The following is a 22,725-nucleotide window of genomic DNA, read 5'->3' on the forward strand; positions in this document are numbered from 1 at the left end:
TTAGATGCACAAAAATGTTGATCTGTGTGGAAATCTCCACTGGCTCCTGGTCCCCTTCACCTGCAGACACCTGCATCTAGGGTGCTGTTAATCATTACCTGAGGTCTGGCCTATCCCCTTTACCCCCTGGAGTCCAGCAGCTCTAGATACGTGCTCTTTGAAATGTGTTGCAGGATCAGAAATGGTCCCCGGAGGCTGTCTAATCCTTCCCCAAGATGGACACACACGATCACTTCAGAGAGGACAGCGTGTTAGAAGTCAGGTGCGCCCTCCTGGAAGGGCTTAAGGCAGGATTCTGACAGGGAGAGTCCCCAGAGGGGACAGCTAGCTGCTGGAAGCTGGGATTATCCAGGGATTATGGGGTCCCCTGAAGAGCGGGGCTCAAGTGAAGTCAAATGGTTTGAAAACCTACTGTATGCAGGACATCCTGACTTCTGCTTCGCTGGCATGACCAAAGCTAGAGCAGGAAAACTCCACAAAGGCCCTTTAAGCTGGTGGAAGAAAGTCCTAGGCACTGATTGGACATCCTTTGCTGGAAAAATGATTCACCCTTAGCAACCCAGGAGGCCCCAGGGAATCTACAGCCCACATCCCAGCAGACTCAATAAAACAGGTGTGAACTGGCCTTGGCTGTGCAGCCACTCTGAGCATCAGTTACTGAGCTGCTTCCAATCTAGTCGCGTCCCAGGAAAAGATTCAAGAAAAGGCTTTAAAATATGTTTCTTCTTATAAAATCAGCATCCTAATAACTTGGCTAAGCTGGTACACTTGGTGGCACTGAGGCACCCACCTGGCCTCTGGGGCCTGCAGACCAGCTGCAAAGGCCTCTGGGACATTTCTGGCTAAAGGTGAAGAGGCAGCAGTCTCAAAGTCACTGTCCCACCCCTACCCACCAGAGGTCACATGTTGGAAAAGTCCCATCTTGCCCACACTTTCTTGTAGAGCTCTATGTCCTAAAATTTCATAGGCTGGACCCAAGGGTGGGTGATGCTGTTGACGTGAAGGCCACTGATGGCGTTCAGGAAGAAGAGGAAGGAGGCCGTGAACTGGCTCCAGAACGTCAGGGTGAAGCCGATGAGCGTGACCTGGTTCCTGAGAAGGATCACGAAGATCAGGAGCCCCCCGAAAGAGAAGATGAAAGAGACAAGGAAGAGGATGGAGCCTATGGCCCACTTGCTCCGTGAGTGGAGGTCCTCACACACCTGGGACACCATGAGGAGCTCCAGGCCAAAAATGGCGACCACCACAGCCAAGGCAGCCAGGCTGCGAGCCAGGACCATACCCCAGGCCAGCCCGGGCATGTGAGCCTGACTCAGGTCTCGGAGGCAGTGAGACCCTGTTTGGTTGGAGGCTGTGCAGAAGTGCCACAACCCGAAGAGGCGATCCTCAGCCAGGAGCCAGTGGCCATCACAGATGGAGACAGAGGAGAGGACCACAGCCAGGGCGGCACATAAAATGATGAGGTTCCGGATGAAGGATTCAAAGAAGGATCGGCGGGGCCTCCTCTGGGCCAGCAGCTTCTGAGCCTGGAAGACACCACAGAGGCAGCATGTCAGGGTGGTCCCCCGCCACACCCCTCCAACCTCTTCAGGGAAGACCCTGCACACACCTTCCAGCTTCCCAGTTTCTTGCTTTGGTCTCCCAAGAAGACTGGAAAGCCTGCCTTCATCACAGCTTCCTCCTTTCACCCACCTTCTCTGGGGAACCCTTCTCCCAGCCTACCCGTTCCACATCCATCCTCTATTCAAGATCTATAATAAGCAATGTCGGCCGGTCCAGTTATTCGTCAAGCAGGAAGAGTTCCCTGAACTTTATAATGAGTAAGAAATCCAAATTCTATTGACCGGCAAGTCCTTGTCCATTTCAGCTCAGAAAACCTGTCTGGCCTGGCTGAGGTGACCTTGAACTAGCAGCCAGCCTAGGTTTCTTTGTATGCAAAACAAGAGCACTTCCTGGAAGACTGTGAGGGTGGTAAAAGGCACTGGACGTTAGCATATCAACCAGAGGTGAAACAGTTTCCCTCTCCAGGTCTTCCCCAGTCCAAGCCCAGTTTTATCCTAACCGCCCCCCCCACCCCCAGCTGCTTCTGCACGTTGTACATCCCGTCCAAGATCCAGGCTTGCTTGAGTGTTATTCCCTGGTTTTCCTCAGTCCTCAGTGACGTTTGCACTTTGCCTTTCAGTCTCGCTCAGCTGGTACCCGACACCCAGAACTTGCCAACCACTACTGTTCAAACAGCTTCTGGGTGGGGGAGTCCCTGAGGCTCTCCTCCAACCTCTGGTTTCAGCACCCTCTCCTCTCTCTTGCAAGCAGGACCCATCCAAGGAAGTGTCCCTTCTCACAGCCCTGGGATATCCCTCAGGCACCATTCCCAACCCCCAACCCAGAAACAAAAGAAATGCTCCTTAAGCAAAAAAGCAAAAGAAAACTTGCAACGGCCCACAAGCCATCCCAGGGCATTCTCCCTGGCACAGCGGCCCTCTTCCCCTGCCTAGGACAAGCCTAGAACTTTCTTCCTCAGACCTCACGGCCCCTCCTGAAAGGCTCTTCTCCGGGCTACCTCCTTGTCTTCATTCTTCAATATCACCTCCTCGGAGAGGTCCTTCCTGCTTACCCAACCCAAAATGGACCCCCTCCAGGCATTCTCAGGCACCCTGAGCATTTTCTTCCTGTTCTGACCACAAGTTACCCATTCTGTCTGATTCATAGTTACGTATTGTCTATCTCGCTCAGAGACTGTGCTCTCTAAGAGGGCAGGGCCTCCCTTTGTCACTGCTGTGTCCCCGGCACCTGGCACTGTGCCATAAGACAAAGGAACAGTCAAGTTTGCAACCACTGTCACCTCCATCTGAAGTTCCCTTTAATCCAAGTCTCCTGCCCAGTCATAAATAACGGGTGTGTGTGTGTGTGTGTGTGTCTTTAAGCAGCTGGGTTACACCCCAGTTTGGGAGGTAAGCAAAACAGACAACTCATCCGTGACAATCACTTCTGGGAAACGAAAAGGGGACTTGGGGTGAACCCTGTACCATGTGCAGATGGAGGCTTCCAGAAGCAGGTCTGGGCCACACCTCGCAGTGAGGGACAGAGAGCAAAGCCGCGCTCCTGGGAGACTCCTGTGGCCAGAGCTCCGGCAGGAACCTCGGGCTGCATGCTAACTGGCCCAAGTGAGCAGAAGTGCCGCTAGTTTCAGCCCCAGGGATCCGGGAATAAGGATCCAGTTTGTGTTCAGCCCTTCTGCCTAAGTTAGGGTCCTCCTTTACTCTTAAACCAGTGAGACAGGTAAAGTAGGAAGCTCCACGGGTGGTACATGGAGGGAAATAGTCAGAGGTCAGGTGACCTGCCCAAGTTCATTCACCTAAATCACAATAAAGCCTGGTTCAGCTGCCCTGACATCTGTCTAATGTGCAGGAGGTGGGATGCCTGCAGCCAATAAACACGACTGGGGCTTTCCAGGCACAGTGCTCAATATTACCGATGAGGAAAGGCCTGGAGAGTTCAGAGGGATGCACGACAGCTCAGGACCAGCTGAGATCTCAGAGGCAACCAGGGGGTACTTTAGAGAGAACCCCCTGGGGAGTCTGGGCTGTGGTTCTCAAACTGTGCTCCAGAAGGGCTTCCAGGTGCTGAAGCAGGAGAGGAAGGGACCAGCTCCGGGCCCCTCACTTCAACCACAACGATGCCCCTCACCTGCTGGAGACACTGGGAATCTCAGTCTGTACTGGATTTCATTAGGAAAAAACGGCTCTACTGCTAAGAAACAAATCAAGGGAACTTTGAAACTTGTGTCTTCGCTTGGTTTCTTAACCTCTCTGGCCCTTGTTTTCTCATCTACGAAATGGAGTTAGTGACCCCTACAGGAAAACAGGAGCCATGAAGGCAACTGGTGAGATTCTAACACCCCTAGAGGCTGATAAGATTCTAGGAAGGGAGAACCCCAGGGAGGTGCAGGCAACAAGTCACAAGAACACAGCACTCAGAGATCTTTTGACCTTAGACATCACGCTGTTTGGAGGAAAGTCACATGCTGTCCTACCCCACCTGTTCTGGGCACATACTGGACTTTAAACTCGAGGCCCTCAGACATCACACTGGGATCAGAAAGAGAAGACAGCTGATACCAGGTCATCTCCCCCACCCACCCCAAAGTCGGGCATCATTTAAACTCCGACACCAATAAAAGTCCCAAGGATAAAAGTCCCAAGGATTAAATGAGATCATGTATATCAAGGTGGTTGGCACGTGAGCAGTCCCCAATTCGGGAGAGCCATTCCTAATATTACTAACAAAAATAAGGCACATTGGAATTTTTATTTCTCACCACTGAAACACAGCGTGGCTGCCAGCAAGTTTTCAGTGGTCCAGGGTCTGAAATCCCCCCTGGAGGGCAGTCTAGCTCTGCCCCTGACCTGCCAGCCTCCAGCTGTGACCTTGGGCAAGTCACTTTAATCTCTTAGGGCCTTGACACCCCCTCCCCCGAAAAAATGCAAGCATTTGCCTTTTTCATCTGGAATCCTGAATGATTTCCAGTGGCCTGTAGAATAGTGTCACTTGAGCCCAGGCCACTGAGGCCAGTTCCAAGGTCTCATCTTCCTCGATAACCCAGGACCCCATCTGCTCCCTTCAGTACCTAAGTAGACACTTTGGGCTGCTCACTACTCATTCCCCACCTCCCCAACACCTCTGCCATATTTGCCAACCTCCCTCACTGCCCAAGTGGCCCAGGCCTGGGCCAGGCCCTCAGCAGCAGCTGCAGCTGGAAATTTCTTCAACAGCTTCCCAAAGACCCTTAGCCCGTCACCCTCAAGGCCCGGCCCACCCCTGCCTGCATGACTCCAGGGCACTGGTCAGGCGGCTACAGGAGCCAGCTAGCTTGCTTTTTTAGCTCTCTGACCTCTGGCAAGTTATTTACCCCCTCTAGATAACAAGTACCTACCTTCTTTGGGTTGTGGTGGAGCTGAAATGAGTTATAAGCACCCACAGGTGCTTAGAACAGTCCCAGGCAGGAAGTTAAGTGGTCCTAAGCATCAGCAATTATATTTATGCAAGCACAGCCCCCTCCCTGGCTGGCAGCATGTCGTCACCATCCCCTCCCTGCTTCGGCCTCCCCACACCACCAGTACAGCCCCAGGGTTTTACATTATCTTCTCCTGCTCCCCTTGCTACCATTCTTCCTAGCCCGGCACAAAGCCCTCCCCAACCCGTTAATCCTTCCCAGTTTTTGCACCTCCTAATTTAGTATTTACTTCCCCATACCTCTCCTAATCCTTATTTGCAAGACTCTCTCCTCAACTGCTCCTTGAGTGGGAAGACCACACCCGGTCCTACCCTTCTCACCGCCTGTCCCCTTCTTCCCTGGGCCTGTCCCAGGAGGCTGCCTGGTCATGACTCCAGATTATGCCCCAGAACAAAGAGGCTTGCTGCATCCTGTCGTCCACACCACCCCTGTGCCCTGGCCAAGAGGGGTTTTGGGGAGGAAGGTGTGACATGTGGGTGAAGTTTCTCCTCCTAGGGAAAGGCAGAAAGGGCAGATGGGACTTGGAGCCAGTAAGTCCTGGTTTTGACTCTAGATTCTGTGGCTTGGCCGGCCGCCATGGACAGGTTCGTTCACCCTTGGAGCCTCAGTTACCTCATCTATAAAATGGGCGAAGCAGCGTCTACCTGGAGTCAGTGTTGTGGGGGTCAGATCAACGAGCCTCTCCAACGGTCAAGGCCGGACAGGCGGAAGTCTGGAGGTGAGCTGATGCGATGCCTCTGCGTAAAGGAAGCTCGCCCGCAGCGCAGCGGTCCCGCCGGCCCGGCTTCCCTTTGGAGAGCCTCAGGCCCGAGGAGAGGGGGTAGGAATAGGTAGGTTCTCATAAACACCCTGCATCCCTCTACGGAGAAACCCATTCTTTGCGACGAGGGCCCCTCCCCTCACCATAGCCTTTTCTACGAGGTGTCCGGCCCGGCCCCAGCGAGTTCATCCCCCTTGCCTGCTCCGAAACGCAGCTTGGGGCAGGGGAGAAGGTCTATCCAGCCCCTGTCCAAGGAAGTTCTAGCTTCCTCAAAGACGCATCCCCATGTTACATAAGGCAAGCCTCACGTTACGAGTAGAATTTGCCCACCCTCCACTCCAGACGTGTCTCCTTTTTCAAAAGGAAGGTCCCCTCTGGTGAGCCTAATGGATGGACATTGCGAACCCAAAAGCGAAGCAGTACAATCCTCCTCAAGAAGTCTGGGACCTCGAGTGCTTGCAGGGCCGCGAGGAGACCGCGCGTAGGGAAGAGCGTTGCGGGGCGGGTGCCCCGGGTGGCTTCCAGTCCACCCTCCCGGAACCCTGCGGGCCGGCCGCGGGGGCGGGCACGGCGGGGCACTCCCACTCCAGGCCGGCGGCTGGAACTCTGGATCCGTGCGAGCCCCTCCCCGCCACCTCACCCCCGCTCGGGGCTACCTGCACGGCAATGGCAGTCATGCTGCACCGGGGCTCGGCCGCGCGCTCCCGCCTGGCTCCCTGGCGCGGGTCGGCTGCGACCGCCGGCTCCGGGAGCGGGACCTCTCCTCGGGGGCGGAGCCGAGCGGCAGGGGGCGGGCGCAGAGGGAGGGGCGGGCGAAGCGGAGCAATTAACCCGGGGGCGGGCTGGTTTGGCCCGGCAGCCGCCGCCCTCAGAGGCTTGGTTTACGCTGAATCAGCGGGGGCCGCCGAGAGGAGCCCCAGGGGAGGGGACGAGGAGGGGAGGTGCAGGATGGGTGGGAGGACCCTGTCTGAGAGGGGAGGGATTCCACCGGGTCCAAGTTGGGAAGATCGGGCCCCTGGGGTAGGGCTGACTCGGCTGACTTCGGGGCCCAGAGTCACTCCCTTCACCCCGAACTTCAGAGGACGACTTTGCCTGGGGCCCAGATTCCTCGAGGGCTGGGACGGCGCGGGTGGAAGGGGACAAGTGCCCGAGGACTCGGTTCCCGCCCCAGCTTGCCCTCTCAAGCGTCTGGAGGAGGCGGTAGCGTAGCGGACAGAGCAGGCATGCACCTGGGCTCGCCAGCCTTCACCAGCTTGGGCTGTGTGATCTTGGGCTGCTTGTTTAACGTCTCTGAGCCACGGTATTTGTGACAGGCCGGGGTCTTACGAGGCCTTCGGTGAGTGTGAACGCAGGAGAACCTTCTAGGGCAATCTTTCCTGCCTCAGTGCCCCACCCCCTCCACACATACAGACACACAAAAGGAGATGTACAAACCTGCTGGCCTCCTCAGGGACCATCAAAAGGGCAGATAGGACAAAACAAAAGTCATTAATCTTCCTCAACTTTTGACAGGGCCTGAGTTCTCCAGAAGGCAGCGCATAAAGTCCCCACCCCTAAAAGTGTAAATTCCAACTAAGACCCTCCTCCGAAGGATGTGTTGATAAAGAGGGAGGGCGTTTCTGTTTAAGGTAAAGCAAGATCTCCTTTCTGCTTAGCTAAATAGGGTAAGGTTGGCACATTCAGTCAGGCAGGCAGCTCCCTGCTGACTTTACCCAAAGACACTCAAAGCCATCTATTTTTCCCCCAAGAGCTATATGAGAAAGAGGGAGAGTCAGTTGTCTGCATTTCCCCCTTAGATGTTCATCCGATACTGTCACTGCCAGATCTCTCTGTACAATCCTTGAACCTAGTGCCCACCTTGTTCCTCCTGATTCCGTGTGTGGTCAGGCATGTGGTCAGGGATATGCTGCCTGTTTGCTTTCTTGGTAAGAATAGAAAGTCTTGAATCAGTGGGATTTAGAGCAACATGTCTTGTCAGCAAGATCGCTGGAGAAGCAGAAATGACTTAGGAATAATAAGGAGGAAGTGACAGTCCAGTTCCTATCTTTTTATGATCGTAAGAAGCCGGAACACAGCCGGCATCTCGGTGGAGTTTGTGCTGAGGACCAGGCATCAACTGCGGTCCCGTGGGCTGGCCCTCTGCCTTGCGGGATCCCGGAGTCTCCCAGGTTCCTGCGTGGTGCCAGGGCTCTGGCAGAGCAGGCGTGGCAGCATCCATAGGGCTCTCTTAGTGCCCCTGCCCCCCCTGGTGAGATAAGGAGACAGATAGTTAACTCAGCAGGAGATGATTGTCAGGAGGGGCAGGGAGTTCCCGGTGCCAAGGAGGTGTGGGAGGGGCAGAGGTGGGGCATGACAGCATGGGACCCCTGGGGGGTTAAAACCAGAAACAGCCTGGGGGTGAGTGGTGGGACAGCACAGAATTCACCCTATAGCTTGACTTTGTCTCCTTTTTCTCCAGACATCATGACAGACTAGACACCTGTCCCTCCGCCACCCCTCCATCTAGCCCAGCCAGCGTTGGGGAAAGATGAATAGCATAAAGGGAGGAAGTGGCCCCCACTCACCCCTCTGACCACTCTTGTCTGATGAGAAAGACCCAGAAGTCCTTCACAGAGAGTTCCAAGGCAAGGGCACAGGTACTATTAACGGACCCACAAGCACTAGTTGTACTACTGGTCAATCAACAAGCACTCTCCCACCCCTGGGCCTTTGTACTTGCTGCTTCCTCTGCCTGAAATGTACTTCTTCAAAATATTCACATCCAAGACTCACCACCTCACTCCTTTGAGGTCTCAGAGAAGCCTGCCAGGACCACCATATCTAAAACAACCCCCCTCTGTTTTCTTTTCCCTTCCCCTTTTAACACCGACACATACGTCCTGTCTCCTTCCATAGTGTGAGTTCCAAAAGGCAAAGGACTTTGCCATGTTCATTGGTGTATCCCTGGTGCGTAGGACAGAGCCAGGCACATAGCAGATGCTCAATAAATATTCATTGATTATATGAGTGAGTTAATTGTATAACTACTATGTGCCCTACTGTCCTGGCTAATGAGAGACAAAGAGAGAGTCAAAGACTCTGTCAGGGGTACTACACTTGCGTTTTAGGGTCAAAATCTGCCCCCTCATTATTTCAGCTCCTTCCCTGGCCTCTCTGATTCAGGCCCACATCCTCCATCTCTCTGTTCCCTCACACCCCAGGTCCAGTCCATCCTCTTCTCTCCCCAACTCTAGGCCCAATCATCTCTAAAGTGGACGCCTGTTTAACAGCCTCCTGCTTGGCCTCCCTGCCTCCACTAGCAACCTCCTCTGTCCCTTCATGCAGCCTCCCACTCCCTCTTTCCCAAGGCCCATGAGGCTGGAGTTATCTGCCCCCCCACCCACCCCTCATCTCCAGCCACTCAGAAACTCACACCCTCAACTTCAGCTACACGTTGGCCACTTGCGCCCTGGGAGGGAAGCTCCATCCAGTCTCTGGGCTTTTGTGTTCACAGTTCTCTCTGTGTGATGGGCCTTGCCTGGGTGTCTGCTGGGCAGGCGGGTCCCCTCTTCAAGGGTCTTCCTTGCCTTCCGCAGCCAGAGTCACACCCCCCACCACACTTGCCCCTATTGCTTTGTATTTTCTTGATCGTTAGCTGAATCTCTCTATTTGTCTGTTTCCCTCTAAAATACTGCAGGCAACCTGAAAGCTGGGACTAGCTCTCTTTCACTCCTACATGTCTAGTCCCAAGAGCAGAGATTGGTTGATGTGGCTTTCTAAATGATGCAGCAGGCAGGCCCCAGGTGCATTCTGGGCAAATCATTTCCCTTCGGTGAGCCTTGGTTTTCTGTCCAAATAGGAAACACATCCCTCTTGGTGTTGCGAGGGTCACGTGGGTAGTGGGTATGGGAGTGCCCAGCAGACCACCAGGCATGGGGTGTGCCATGACCCCTGACCCCTGGGAAACTTAGATGGGACAGGAGGCTCCACTCTGCCATTAGGGAGAACCCTGCCCTGGAATTGTCTCCTTTGAGAAGCTGGGGTTTGGGGGTGCGGGATCCTGGTCTCTGAGGCCAGGTGGGGCAGACACACTGAGACCCAGAGGCAAACAAAGTAGAAGCTGCCTTGTTTACTAGGCAGTTTTTAAAGCTGATGACTAACTCTCCCTGCTAGGAGCATGGACTTCTGACCTCTCCAACTCCAGGTTTCTACACCAGCCCAGTTACCTCTCCCCATCCCCTTTCCATCCCCTCCTTACCTTCTCCCCGTCATCCTGCCTTCATCCACTGGGTCTTCCTCTTTTCCCAGCCCCCTCCTCAAATTTTCCTGATTCCAGGCCAGTTCCATTCCTCTCCACAACAGACCTCCCCCTGCCCTTTGCCTCCTCTGCCTCAAGCTCCAGCCTTGCATTCCGGCCTCCTCCCAGGTGCCTGATTGCAACACAGACTTTGTTCCCGCATTCTAGTGTGGCTGGAGCCTAGGGGCTTCCCCAGCACGCCCTGCAGCTTTTTTCCCCAGGGCCTTCTCTCTGGGTGGGGCAGGCATCATGTGTGAAGTTTATGCTGCAGGTGTGGGTGTCGGCCTCAGAGAGCCCTGGGGCACCAGCTTCTGATGAAGGATGTGGTTGAAGGGATGAATCAATGAAGCAGGAACAAGGTACCTTTCCTGAAAGTCTCTGAGTATCAGAACTTACCCCTACGTTGTTTGAGGATGAGGAGTGATGGAGATGGGCTCTGAGGGTGGCCTTTCTGTAGGGTCTTCACTTTCTAAAGTCAAGTCCATCCTGGAGATGTGTGGATGCCCCTCCAGTGTACCAGGACCCACAGGTAGGTTTCCAGGCAGACCTTGAACCTGCACTGGAGAGACTTCTAGCACCTTCTTTGCAGGCTTGGACGCTGGACTTGTCAGCACACTCTGAGACACCCAGTCTCTAGGGGATGGTCCTTCCTAATCAGACACACCCAGGGCAATTGTACAGAGCTGACTGCCAGCCTGTCCCTTCCTAAAATGGGCCAGTGCTCTTCCCTAATCAGGCACCCCACCCGCTAGGATCACAGGGTCCAGGAAGCAAGATTAGGCACCAGGAATGGGTGGTGAGCACAGAATGGTGACAAGAGAAGTTAAATGGTTTAGACAGGACTTGCCTAACTCTAGGCAAGCCCAGGAAATACCCCATCACCCAGTCTATTAGATTTGATGTTTACCAGGAAAGCAGGCTGTCAGAGGATCCAGAGGAGTGATAAATGAAAGAGGTCTCTGGGGAATTCACTGGGGAGGAGGGTGGCCTCCCCAGGAGGCTGGGGGATGGGGGCGGTCTCCAGGCCTTGAGTCCACAGGGTCTGGTCATTCACCATGTTTAGTCTGTAGACATGTTTTGTTTTCCACAAAGTGTTTTTAATTTCTTTTATTTATTTTTTTGAGGTGGGGGTAATTAGGTTTATTCATTTATTTTTAGAAGAGGTACTGGGGATTGAATCCAGAACCTCATACATGCTAAGCATACACTCTACCGCTTGAGCTATACTCTCCTCCCCAAAAGTTTTTAATTAAAAGGCAAAAATGTCGTCAATTCTGAAATTCGGAAGTTTCACATTGAATTCTGGATTTCTGATTTCTGTTGAAAACAAGACAGCTTGGAACCCTGAGGATCCCTTTTCTGCACAGAAACCATGGCCACTTTGGATGACTCTCTTTGGACAGTTGGTGCTCTGTGGACCCCACCCCGACCCCATCTTACCCCCAGCTCTCTTAACTCCTGTGTTGCCTGCTGGCCCTTATAGGACTTCAGTGTATACGCCCAGCTCTGTGTTGTGCTGGTAAATAACCTAGCCCTACTTCCAGGGTCTGTTTCCACCCTCCCATCACTGCTTTCCCTCCCCGGCTGGCCCCAGTTTTTGTTCTCCGTAACTCTGCCAGCTTGAGACCCGCCCCAGTCTCTCCAGCTCAGATTCAAGACCTTTCAGCTGCAGCCCTCACCCCAACAGCTATGATCTCTCACTTCCTGGGTCAGCTTCCGGAGAGAGAATCTCTTTAGTCCAGGAAAGCTAAGCTACTCGGTTTAAAGGGAAGCAGGTGGGCTGAGTGCTCTGACTCTGAGGCGAAGCATCCAACCCCGTCCAGAAGGGCAGGGTCACGAGGTATAAAACACAGCTTCCTGGGCAACAGAGACTATGGGTAAGAGAGGGCTGGCAATGAGGCAGGGGCTGCGCACCCAGCGGAGAGCCCCTCCCTGAAGTCATGGTGGCCCCAGTCCTGAGCTCCCTCCCCCCAACCATGCAGGTGCCCGTGGTGGGTGGGGACATTGACCAGCCTTGCTTCTCAGACTCTTCCAAGCCGACCACCTCCTTTTCAGCTGATATTGCCCTGTCGGTGGTGAGGGGACCCTACCCCTTCTCTTGCAAATTTGCCCCTGATATTTTTTTCTCTCTGACCTTACGCACTGATATTTTTTAAAAAATGTTTTTTAGGGAAAGGAGGCGATTAGATTTATTTATTAAATAATTTATTCATTCATTTATTTATTATTATTTTTTAAATAGCAGTACTGGGGATTGAACCCAGGACCTCGTGCATGCTAAGCACACACTCTACCACTGAGCTATACCCTCCCTCCTGATTTTTTAAGAATACATTTCAAGAATTCTAAATGCGTCATTCTCTAGCTCCTACATATTTTCTGTATATTTGAGTGATTCTCAAACTTTTCCAGTAAAAGACCCACCCCCCACCTTTTTATTTTGTCGGACCCTGGTTCAGAGCCCAGCCAGTCGTTCCTCTCACATCCTGGCACGTGGGCATCCTTGCATTCCAGATCCTCCTGGAGTTTTCTTTTCCTTTTTTCACTTCCCCAGTGGCACAGCCTCTAATGTGTTTGATGTGGATCCTTGACTATTGTGTATCCTTGTGTGTGTGTGTGTGTGTGTGGTTTTTGTTTCCGTAAATGGCATTGTGCTATAAATCGTCTTCTGTTTCCTACTTTTCTCACCGAATTGCATGATTTAAGGCCATCCCTGCTGATGTATATATAGATCTAATTCAGGGTTTTACAAATGATATGTTGGGTCCCCATAGAGGCTAGTGAAATCAGTTTGGTAGGGGCGTAATTGGCACTTATAAGAAATGAATACAATAGGAAACACTAGAGTGTCTCAAGTATAATTAGGGTAACGATTGTTTCGTGATTTTTAAAATAAAAAAAAATTTTGTTTGTTTTTGTTTTTCATTTTTTTTGTTTTTTCTCATGATTTTTTAATTTCAAAACTAGATAGGCAAATGGATAGATAGTGTGGTTGCAATGTAAAAAGTATTTCTTACCACGGGTACCAGTAAGAAGTCTGAATGGTCTAGTTCACTGCTTCTTACTGCTTGAGATTGTTTGGCTCTTCAGCCACGGTGTTTTATTTGCTCACCTTGGTGATGAACAGTAGGTTGCTTCAGAGTCTCCCTCCACCAGCCATGCCGATGAATTTCTTAATCGATGTTCTGTCGTGTGAGCAATTACCTTTATGCTGTGGAAGCCTCCCAGCGCACTCCAAGGAGATTGAGCCAGAAGTCACAAAATAGAAAGGCTCATAGACCAAATGAGGATGTCTGAATCACACAGGTTATTAAATCACATAGAGAGAAGGTGGGGATGGGCGGGGGAGATGGAGCTGGGTCACACAAACACACCCCCCCCCAGGATGCGGTGCAAGGGCGCTGGGAGGTATGCACCATGTGCATCCTGGTGTGCTCACCTGTCTTGTCTCTCTTACATTAGCCTTTTCCAGCGAAGGGGAGTTTTAAGGGCTAGAGCTGAGGTTTGAGCAAGGGGCCCAGCAGACAGACGGTGATCCTGGGCAAACACACACTCTGTTACAGTCAAAGGACTAGTAGGTCACGGCTGTAACTCACCAATTAATCTGACCGACAGCTCTGGGCTTTCTGTGGCAGAATACCCCTAGGGCAGAGTGAGTGCCACCAATAAAGAGCTGCATGAAGATAGTGACCATTAGGGGCCTCCTGTCTACCTAGTGTTTTATAGTCTGTGCCTCATGGAAACTGAATGGGTCGGGAATAGCCAGCAACTTCTGGTCCTTCTCTCCCTTTTAACCTGTATTCACGTAGTAAGTTCTCTCCATCTGTCTGATATGTCTTAGCTATACTTAACACACCTCGAGCTTCATCCTTCCCATTAATCTGACAGACCTGACTGTTCTCCAACAGCCTAGCCAATGCGCATGACCTGTCCCGGGGATGCTGACTCAGGAGGCCTGAGCACATACTCTTTAGATTTGTTCAATGTGCCTTTGCTCTGGAGAACGACTCCTCAGTGGACACCAGCACCCTCAGCAGCCTCACTTTCCATCTCCCGACATCCTTGCCAAATGTGATTTTATCCTCCTGCTAACATCTGCTATTTTCATGGGTATAAAACAGGACATTTTTATCACTTAAAAATATTTTCAGAGAGGGAGGGTATAGCTTAGTGGTAGAGAGCATGCCTAGCATGCACAAAGTCCTGGGTTCAATCCCCAGCACCTCCACTAGAAAAATAAATAAATAAAAACCTTCCCACCTCAAAAAAATTTAAAAACTTTTTTTCAGAATCCCACATGATAGCTTCTTTTTAAACAAATTTTAATTCTTTCTTTTTAAAGTGTAGTCGATTTACAATGTTAGTTTCAGGTGTACAACGAAGCAATTCAGTTATACATATATATATGTGTATATTTTTTTCAGATTCTTTTCCATTACAGCTCATTACAAGAAATGGAATCTAATTCCCTGTGCTATTCACTAGTAGGTCCTTGTTGTTTATCCACTTTATATATAGTAATGTGTACCTATTGATCCCCAACTCCTAATCTATTTTGCCCTCTTTCCCCTCTGGTAGCCACAGTTTGTTTTCTATGTCCATGAATGTATTTCTGGCTTGTAAATAAAATTTGTTTTGTTTGGTTTGGTTTTTAGATTCCACATATAAGCGACATCATATGATATTTATCTTTCTCTGACTTACTTCACTTAATATAATCATCTTTAGGTCCATCCATGTTGCTCCAAATGGCATTATTTCATTCCTTTTAAGGCCGAGTAATATTCCATTGTATATATATATATACACACACACACACATATATATCACAACTTCTTTATCCAGTCATTGTCGATGGACATTTAGGTTGTTTCCATGTCTTGGCTATTTTGTATAGTGCTGCTGTGAACATTAAGGTGCAATGTGTCTTTTTGAATTATAGTTTTCTCTAGATATATGCCCAGGAGTGGGATTGCATGGTAAGTCTATTTTTAGTTTTTTAAGGAACCTCCATACTGTCCTCCATAGTGGCTGCACCAATTTACATCCCCACCAACAGTGTAGGAGGGTTCCCTTTTCTCTACACCCTCTCCAGCATTTATTATTTGTAGACTTTTTAATGATGGCCATTCTGACTGGTGTAAGGTGATACCTCATTGCAGTTCTGATTTGCATTTCTCTAATAATTAGCGATATTGAGCATCTTTTTTCATGTGCCTGTTGGCCATCAGGATGTCTTCTTTGGAGAAATGTCTGTTTAGGTCTTCTGCTCATTTTTTAATTGGGTTGCTTTTTTTTTTTTTATGTTAAGGCATATGAGGCCTTGCAGACACGGCCGCCACCCCGGAGCCTTCCACACTGCCCTGCCACGGTCAACCCCACCGTGTTCTTCGACTTTGCTGTAGACAGCGAGCCCTTGGGCCACATCTCCTTTTAGCTGTTTGCAGACAAGTTTCCAAAGACAGCAGAAAACTTACATGCTCTGAGCACTGGAGAGAGACGGTTTGGTTATGAAGGCTCCTGCTTTCACAGAATAATTCCCGGATCTATGTGCCAGGGTGGTAACTTCACACACCATAACAGCACTGGCGGCAAGTCCATCTATGGGGAGAAATTTGATGATGAGAACTTCATCCTGAAGCATACGGGTCCTGGCATATTGTCCACGGCAAATGCTGACCCCAACACAAACGGTTCCCAGTTTTTCATCTGCACTGCCAAGACTGAGTGGTTGGATGGCAAGCATGTGGTCTTTGGCAAGGTGAAAAAGGGCATGAATGTTGTGGAAGCCATAGAGCGCTTTGGGTCCAAGAATGGCAAGCAAGAAGATCACCATTGCTGACTGTGGACAAATATAATAAATTTGACTTGGGTTTCATCTTAACCACCAGACCATTCCTTCTGTTAGCTCAGGAGAGCATCCCTTCGCCCCATCTGCTGGAAATATCCTATAATTGTGCTGTCACTGCAGTTCTTTGGGTTCCATATTTTCCTTATCCCACTCCAAGTTTAGCTGGATTGCAAAGTTAAGTTTATGGTTATGAAATAAAGACTAAACAAACAAAAAAGGCATACAAGCTGTTTGTATATTTCGGAAATTAGTCCCTTGTTGGTCACCTCATTTGCAAACATTTTCTCCCATTCCATAGGTTGTCTCTTTGTTTTGTTGGTGGTATCCTTAGCTGTGCAAAAGCTTTTAAGTTTACTTAAGTCCCATTTGTTTATTTTTGCTTTTATTTCCATTACTCTAGGAGCTGGTTTGAAAAAAAAAAATTGCTGCGATTTATATCCAAGAGTGATCTGCCTATATTTTCCTGTAGAAGTTTTATAGTATCTGGTCTTACATTTAGATCTTTAATGCATCTAGAGTTTATTTTTGTATATGGTGTTAAAGAATGTTCTAATTTCATTTTTTTACAGATAGCTGTCCAATTTTCCCAGCACCACTTATTGAGGACACTGTCTTTTCTCCATTATATATTCTTGCCTCCTTTGTTGTGGATTAATTAACTATAAGTGTGTAGGTTTATTTCTGGATTTTCTGTCATGTTCCATTGATTTATGTGTCTGTTTTTGTGCCAGTACCATACTGTTTTGATTACTGTAGCTTTGTAGTATAGTCTGAAGTCAGGGAACATGCTTCCCTAAGCTCCATTCTTTTTTTCTCAAGATTTTTTTGGCTATTTGTTGTCTTCTGTGTTTCTATACAAATTTTAACATTTTTTTGTTCCAGTTCTGTGAAAAATGTCATCGGTAGCTTGATATGGATTGCATTGAATCTGTATATTGCCTTGTGTAGTATGGCCATTTTAACAATATTGATTCTTCCAATCCAAGGACATAGTGTATCTTTCTATCTGTGTCATCTTCAATTTCTATCATCAGTGTCTTAAAGTTTTCCAAGTATAAGTCCTTTGCCTCCTTGGGTAGGTTTATTCCTAGGTGTTTTATTCTTTTTGACGCAATGGTAAATGGGATTGTTTTCTTAATTTCTTTCTTTCTTTCTTTCTTTCTTTCTTTCTTTCTTTCTTTCTTTCTTTCTTTCTTTCTTTCTTTCTTCCTTCCTTCCTTCCTTCCTTCCTTCCTTCCTTCCTTCCTTCCTTCCTTCCTTCCTTCCTTTCTTTCTTTCTTTCTTTCTTTCTTTCTTTCTTTCTTTCTTTCTTTCTTTCTTTCTTTCTTTTTCTTTTCTTTCTTTCTTTTTTTTGTATTTCATTGTTAGCATACAGAAATGCAACTGATTTCTATATATTAATTATGTAACCTGCAACTTTACCGAATTCAGTGATGAGCTCTAGTACTGTCTTTAGGATTTTCTATGTATGGTATCATATCATCTGCAAACAGTGACAGTTTTCCTCTTTTTTTTTTTCCAGTTTGGATTTCTTTTATTTCTTTTTCTTCTCTGATTGCTGCAGTTTGGATTTCCAAAACTATGTTGAATAAAAGTGGCAGGAGTGGGCATCCTTGTCTTGTTCCTGATCTTAGAGGAAATGCTTTCAGCTTTTCACCATTGAGTATGACATCAGCTGTGGGTTTGTCATATATGGGCTTTATTAGGTTGAGGTATGTTCCTTCTATGCCCACGTTCTGGAGAGTTTTTATCATAAGTAGGTGCTGAATTTTATCAAAAGCTTTTTCTGCATCTATTGAGATGCCACATGATAGCTTCTTGATAAGAGAAACATGTGTTTATATGTGGATTCCTAGACTCCTTGCAAAATGCTCCTCTAATTCTACCTCCCATACACTGGGAACCACTGGTCTAAGTGATTAACTCTGATTATCAAAGAAGTCATTGTTCTCCATCTTTTTCTGTCTGAAGACGCACTAATGTGTTCTGCAGGGTTGGTGGGGCGACAAGAACACAGTGGGGGCTGAAAGGGGCCCCAAACTCCAGCTTCTAAGTTCTAAGTGTAATTTATGATAGAAGTGTATTTATACATCAACATGTTTATTTGTAGGTATAAAGAGGGTTTCCTTACCGCAGATGCAGAGTGTTCCAAACTTTCTTTTTCTCAGACTTTCTTTTGGAAATTTCTCTCTTCCTTTCCTTTCTTCTTTTCCTTCCTTCCTTTCCTTTCCTTCATTTCTTTCTTTCCTTCTTTCTTTCCTTGTTTTCTTTCTTTCTTTTCTTTCCTTCTTTCCTTCTCTCTTCCTTCCTTCCTTTCTCCCTCTCTCTCTCTCTTTCTCTCTCTCTTTCTTTCTTGTTTCCAAATGGTTATTTTATCAGATTGTTTGAAGGCAGTTTGTTGCTTTGACTTGGATGTGCCTCTGGTCAGTAATACTTGGTGGCAGGGAAAACAGGCGTGGGCCACTAAAGCTGTTTCATGGCCCCAGGGCTGCCAAATTGAAGGAGTCAGCAGGAAAGACAAAGTTTTCCTTCATTTTCCCTGAGCACAGCCTCAGGTCTCAAACAGGTGAAGGGTTTCATGTTGCAGGGATACCGAATTTACGACTGTAAATTACGCGTTACGTGGATTCCTCCCGTGCCTTCTCCCGGGCGATTAGGCTCTAGAGTCTCAGGGGATGAAGACTCACTCCACCATCCTGGTAGAGAGGGGCAGGCAGAGTTTTTCTTTGTGTCTGTTAATTTTCAGTTGTTTCCAGCTCAAAATAAGCCTTATGTCAAAGTGACATATCTTGGCATGGCATATTCTTTGGACCCTTCAAACTCTCTTGTCTTCAGTCCCCTCCCTGGAGCAACCTGGGAACCTGGACTCTTATCACCAGGAACTAGAAGTCACTTGTAAACACATATTGTCCCTAGACTATCTTATCTCCCATCTGTTCTCCTGGGAGCCCATGTATCTTTCCAAAAAGTTATTTGTCCACAAGTGCCCTTCTCCATGTCTCCTCCCTCTTTAAATTGTACACAAGTCCAGCTACCTCTTTGAATCACGTTTTTTGGTGAACTCTTGTATATACATGATTAAAATCTGTCTTTTCTCTTGCTAATCTGTATTTTGTCGGTTTAATCACAAGCCCCCAATAATTTAGGTCAAGTAAACCTAAGAGGCTAGAGGAAAAGTTTTTCCTTTCTGACAATATCTTTTCATCTCTGTTCTTGTACTGAGACAGGACAGAAGGGGGAAGGGCACAGCCATTCAAGGAACGACAGCAATTAACACCAAAATGGAAGATTCAACTCCCAGTAGACCTTGACGATTCAGATGGCGGGAGATTTGACTTCTAGTAGATCTTGAGCATCATTATATGTTCATCGTAACATATTAGCATGGTGAGTAACATGCCCACAGGTGCCGTGACAGTCCCAAGGCTAACTATAAAAGGTCAAAGAGTGGGTGATGCCCCTTCCCAGGGCAGTTGGAATAGTCCTCCCACTTGTAGGTATGTGAAGCTACTGAGCCCATAAAAACTGGCAACACCGCACCCCGTCACCTCTCTCGCTCCCTCCTCTTCAGAGACGGCCCCGCACTCTGTCTATGGAGTGAGTATCTACTGAGCACCCAACTCCACACCTCGTGGCCTTTCTCTTGCCTTCTGAGACAGCCTGCACTCCGCCAATGGAGTATGTATCTCTCTAAATAAATCTACATTTACTCAACTGTGGCTCGCTCTTGAATTCTTTCCTGCATGAAGCCAATGACCCATACCTGGCGGGGCACGTCCCAGAGGCTCCACCGAGACCTGGGACACAGCCCTCCTCCTGCCCCACATCCATTTTTTCCTGCATCAGTACCAGTCTGCTTTCTGACTTCTTCACCCTAGACCAGTGGTCCCCAACCTTCGCTGCTCCATGCAACCATAGACGGAGGGTGGGGTTTAATGGTTGGAGCCGACAAGTTGCCAGCACTGTCCTGTTCTCTAGAATTGCTGGTGTTGGGGGGCACCCAACCAGGTACCTTTCCCAACATTCTCCAACTTCCCTTCTTTCATTGACCTGGAACTCAGCTGAGCATGAGGAACAAATTAACATTAAGTGATCAACTGACTTCCCTAGAAGAAGTAAACTTTTGACTTGAAGATACTGGCTTAAAGAGATCTCTAATTCATAGACTGCCCAGCAGTGTAGAAAAGTAGAGGGAAATGACAGGTTTAGGCTGAGGCTAAGTCCTAAACCAGGATTGCCAACCCTACCTGAACACTAGAATCCCCTGGGGAGCTTCAAAAAAACAAAACAAAACAAAACAAAAACCCCAAGGCCAGCCCCCTCCTCCCCGTATCCCCCACCACCCACCCCAGACCAGACAACTCTGGGTCTCTCTGGGGTAGGGTGTGGGCATTTTCCAAAGCTCTCAGAGTCTGAGATTTGCAGATACTAACTACTACATGTAAAAAAGATAAAGAAGTTCCTACTGTATAGCACAGGGAACTATATTCAATGTTTGAAAGCAACCTATAATGAAAAAGCATATGAAAATGAATATATGTATGTATATGTATGACTGAAACATTATGGCGTACACCAGAAATTGACAGATTGTATACTTCAATTAAAAAAAATGCAGGAAAAGAAAGATCCCCAGGTGACTTTTTTTTTTATCGAAGTACAGTAAATGATGATGTGTCAATTTCTGGTGTACAGCACAATGTCCCAGTCATGCATATACATACATATATTAAGGTCCCCAGGTGACTTCGATGTGCAGCTGAAGTTGAAAATCTCTGTCCTAAAGGCTTTCTCCTTTCCTTAGTTTCTTGCCCTACCCTCTTCTCCTCTTCTGGATTCACAGAAGATATTTTGACCTTGGAGTTTTGTTTGTTTGCTTACAAAGCAAATCAGAGAGCAATGCACGTTCAGAAGTGGAGGGTGGGAAGTGTTGTAAGTCAGAGACGCCTCTACATATGTGTGCAGCATGGGTCTGCACAGCTCCATCTGTTCTCGCACCCATCGCGAGAGACAGGCGCTGCCTTGCTTACCTCTGTGTCATTTACTTGGCTAGTTCACGTCTCAAACACAAGTGAGAACCAAGAAATAAGCCCTTGGTATGCCTGAAACGAATATAAATTGTAAATCAACCATACTTCAATTTAAAAAAAAAAACGAAAGAAGCCCCTCAAAAGTTCCCCTCAACAGCCAGAGTCTGTAAAGTCATTATTGTATTAACTTATTACACTGAAGGATGCTCCTATGACTCCAGGTCAATAGGAGAAGTTTGCTCGCTCTTGCTTAAGAAGACGGGAAGCCCACAAGACACTGAAAAGTTTCTGTCCATTACCGATGGAGTGTTGGTGCCTAAAGAGGCCAGCTGCATATATCTGCAAGACTTGATTTATGTGCAGTCAGATAATAGCGTATTCATGTATGGGTTTGTGTTGGAGGCATAATAATATATTTGTGGAATGCTTATTAGGTACTAGACACTGTGCCAAGCATGCTAGAATGTATTATTTCATTTATTCCTCACATCAGCCTTTTTAGGCAGTTACTACTACTAGCTACATTTTAGAGGGAGGAAACAGAAAGACAGAGAAGTTAAGCGATCGACCCAAGCACACACAGCAATGGTAGTTCAGGCAGGTTAAATCCAGGCCTTTCTGCAGGGTCAACACTCTGAACCCTGGCAGGACAGCCACACCCTGGACTCGCCTCTTGTATCCTAGGTGCTCTGTAAAGGCCTGTGTTTTGTAGCGTTTCACAGATCTACCGCAGGTATTTTCCAGAGACGTTGCAGAATTCCCAGCTGCTAAAATAGTGAGCAGAGAACCAGGAAATGTCTCTGGGGAAAATGTAAGTGGAGACTGGATCAGGCAGAAGAACTGTGGAACTGTGGCTCTCAGCCTGCCCGCGCCCTACTTCTGGGCAGGCTGGCTGAGCTGGGCAGTGCTGGAGACCAGGGAGGAATCATTCTGCCACTCTTCCCGACCTTGCCACTCACCCCACATTGCTGTCAACAGAATTGCCGCAACTGGGAATAAATTTGGCTTCTCCTGGCTCGTCTGTAGGCAAGGACCCCACAAATCCCAGCAAATCACAACATTGCCCTCTGCTGGTCGCTTCCTGGGATTACAGTCAAAGAATTCATGTTTGTTTGTCCCACCAAAGCCTGGCCACCCACTGCCTCCCTTAAACACACATCCCTGGTAACACTGCCCAGTTCTCCAGGAGGAGATGGACCGTCTCCCACAGTCCATGTCACTCCTTCCCAATGGAGCCACGATCTCATGCCCCGTGGCAATGGGCTGATGGGCCAGGGCGACAACAGTGATGGGACTGAGGGATGGTCACATAATCCAAACAGGGCAGACATGGGGCTTTATACATGCACATTATGGAAGTCCCCTTCCTCTGGAGTGTCCCCAGGTGGGACTGCCTGGTTCCTTTCCTGAGAGCAGGGTTTGCTATGGGAGTTGAAACTTAAGTGGAGGAAAAGGCCCCAAAGGAAGAAGCTGGGGGATCCCTAGAGAGTTTACCAACTCCTATCCTCTGTGGATGTGGCCATTCAAACCCGTCCTGTGTGACCGGGTTTGTGTTGAGGGCATAATAATATCACAATATTTGTGGAGTGCTCATTAGGTACTAGACACTGTGTCAAGCACGCTAGAATGTATTATTTCATTTGCTCCTCCCATCAGCCTTTTGAGGCAGGTACTACTACAATCTTCATTTTAGAGAGGGAGGAAACGGAAGCACAGAGAAGTTAAGCTCTGATCCAGGCACACACAGCAATGAACACCCTCAGTCAGTTTGCACAGTATTCATTAGCATTCACT

At 48.6% G+C, this 22,725-nt stretch overlaps 2 protein-coding genes across 3 annotated transcripts; one reads left to right on the top strand and one right to left on the bottom strand.

Moving 5' to 3' along the window:
* Nucleotides 1-233: 233 nt before the first annotated feature.
* TMEM37 (transmembrane protein 37) lies at nucleotides 234-10,467 on the bottom strand. 2 transcript variants are annotated; one of them, XM_064484686.1, is made up of 2 exons: nucleotides 10,447-10,467; nucleotides 234-1,526 (listed from the first exon to the last, which is right to left on the bottom strand). In XM_064484686.1, the coding sequence occupies exon 2, from the start codon at nucleotides 1,299-1,301 to the stop codon at nucleotides 954-956; it is 348 nt and encodes a 115-aa protein (XP_064340756.1). In that variant the 5' UTR covers nucleotides 1,302-1,526; nucleotides 10,447-10,467; the 3' UTR covers nucleotides 234-953. The 2 variants fall into 2 exon arrangements, with proteins under 2 accessions (XP_064340756.1, XP_031307132.1); XM_031451272.2 differs by lacking the exon at nucleotides 10,447-10,467 and adding an exon at nucleotides 6,431-6,526.
* Nucleotides 10,468-15,512: 5,045 nt separating this feature from the next.
* Nucleotides 15,513-15,934, top strand: LOC135321204 (peptidyl-prolyl cis-trans isomerase A-like). The gene has a single exon (XM_064485405.1). The coding sequence runs from the start codon at nucleotides 15,599-15,601 to the stop codon at nucleotides 15,890-15,892; it is 294 nt and encodes a 97-aa protein (XP_064341475.1). The 5' UTR covers nucleotides 15,513-15,598; the 3' UTR covers nucleotides 15,893-15,934.
* Nucleotides 15,935-22,725: the final 6,791 nt, after the last annotated feature.

This window comes from Camelus dromedarius, chromosome 4 (genome assembly GCF_036321535.1).
Source record: "Camelus dromedarius isolate mCamDro1 chromosome 4, mCamDro1.pat, whole genome shotgun sequence".
Classification (NCBI taxonomy): Eukaryota; Metazoa; Chordata; class Mammalia; order Artiodactyla; family Camelidae; genus Camelus; species Camelus dromedarius.

What these genes read in the sequence shown, in the direction of transcription:
- TMEM37 (XM_031451272.2), bottom strand. Translation starts at nt 6,451, where the DNA reads ATGACTGCCATTGCCGTGCAG. An exon ending in TGACTGCCATTGCCGTGCAG is followed by an intron (nt 1,527 to 6,430) that starts GTAGCCCCGAGC and finishes GGTGTCTTCCAG; the next exon opens with GCTCAGAAGCTGCTGGCCCA.
- LOC135321204 (XM_064485405.1), top strand. Translation starts at nt 15,599, where the DNA reads ATGTGCCAGGGTGGTAACTTCACACACCATAACAGCACTGGCGGCAAG.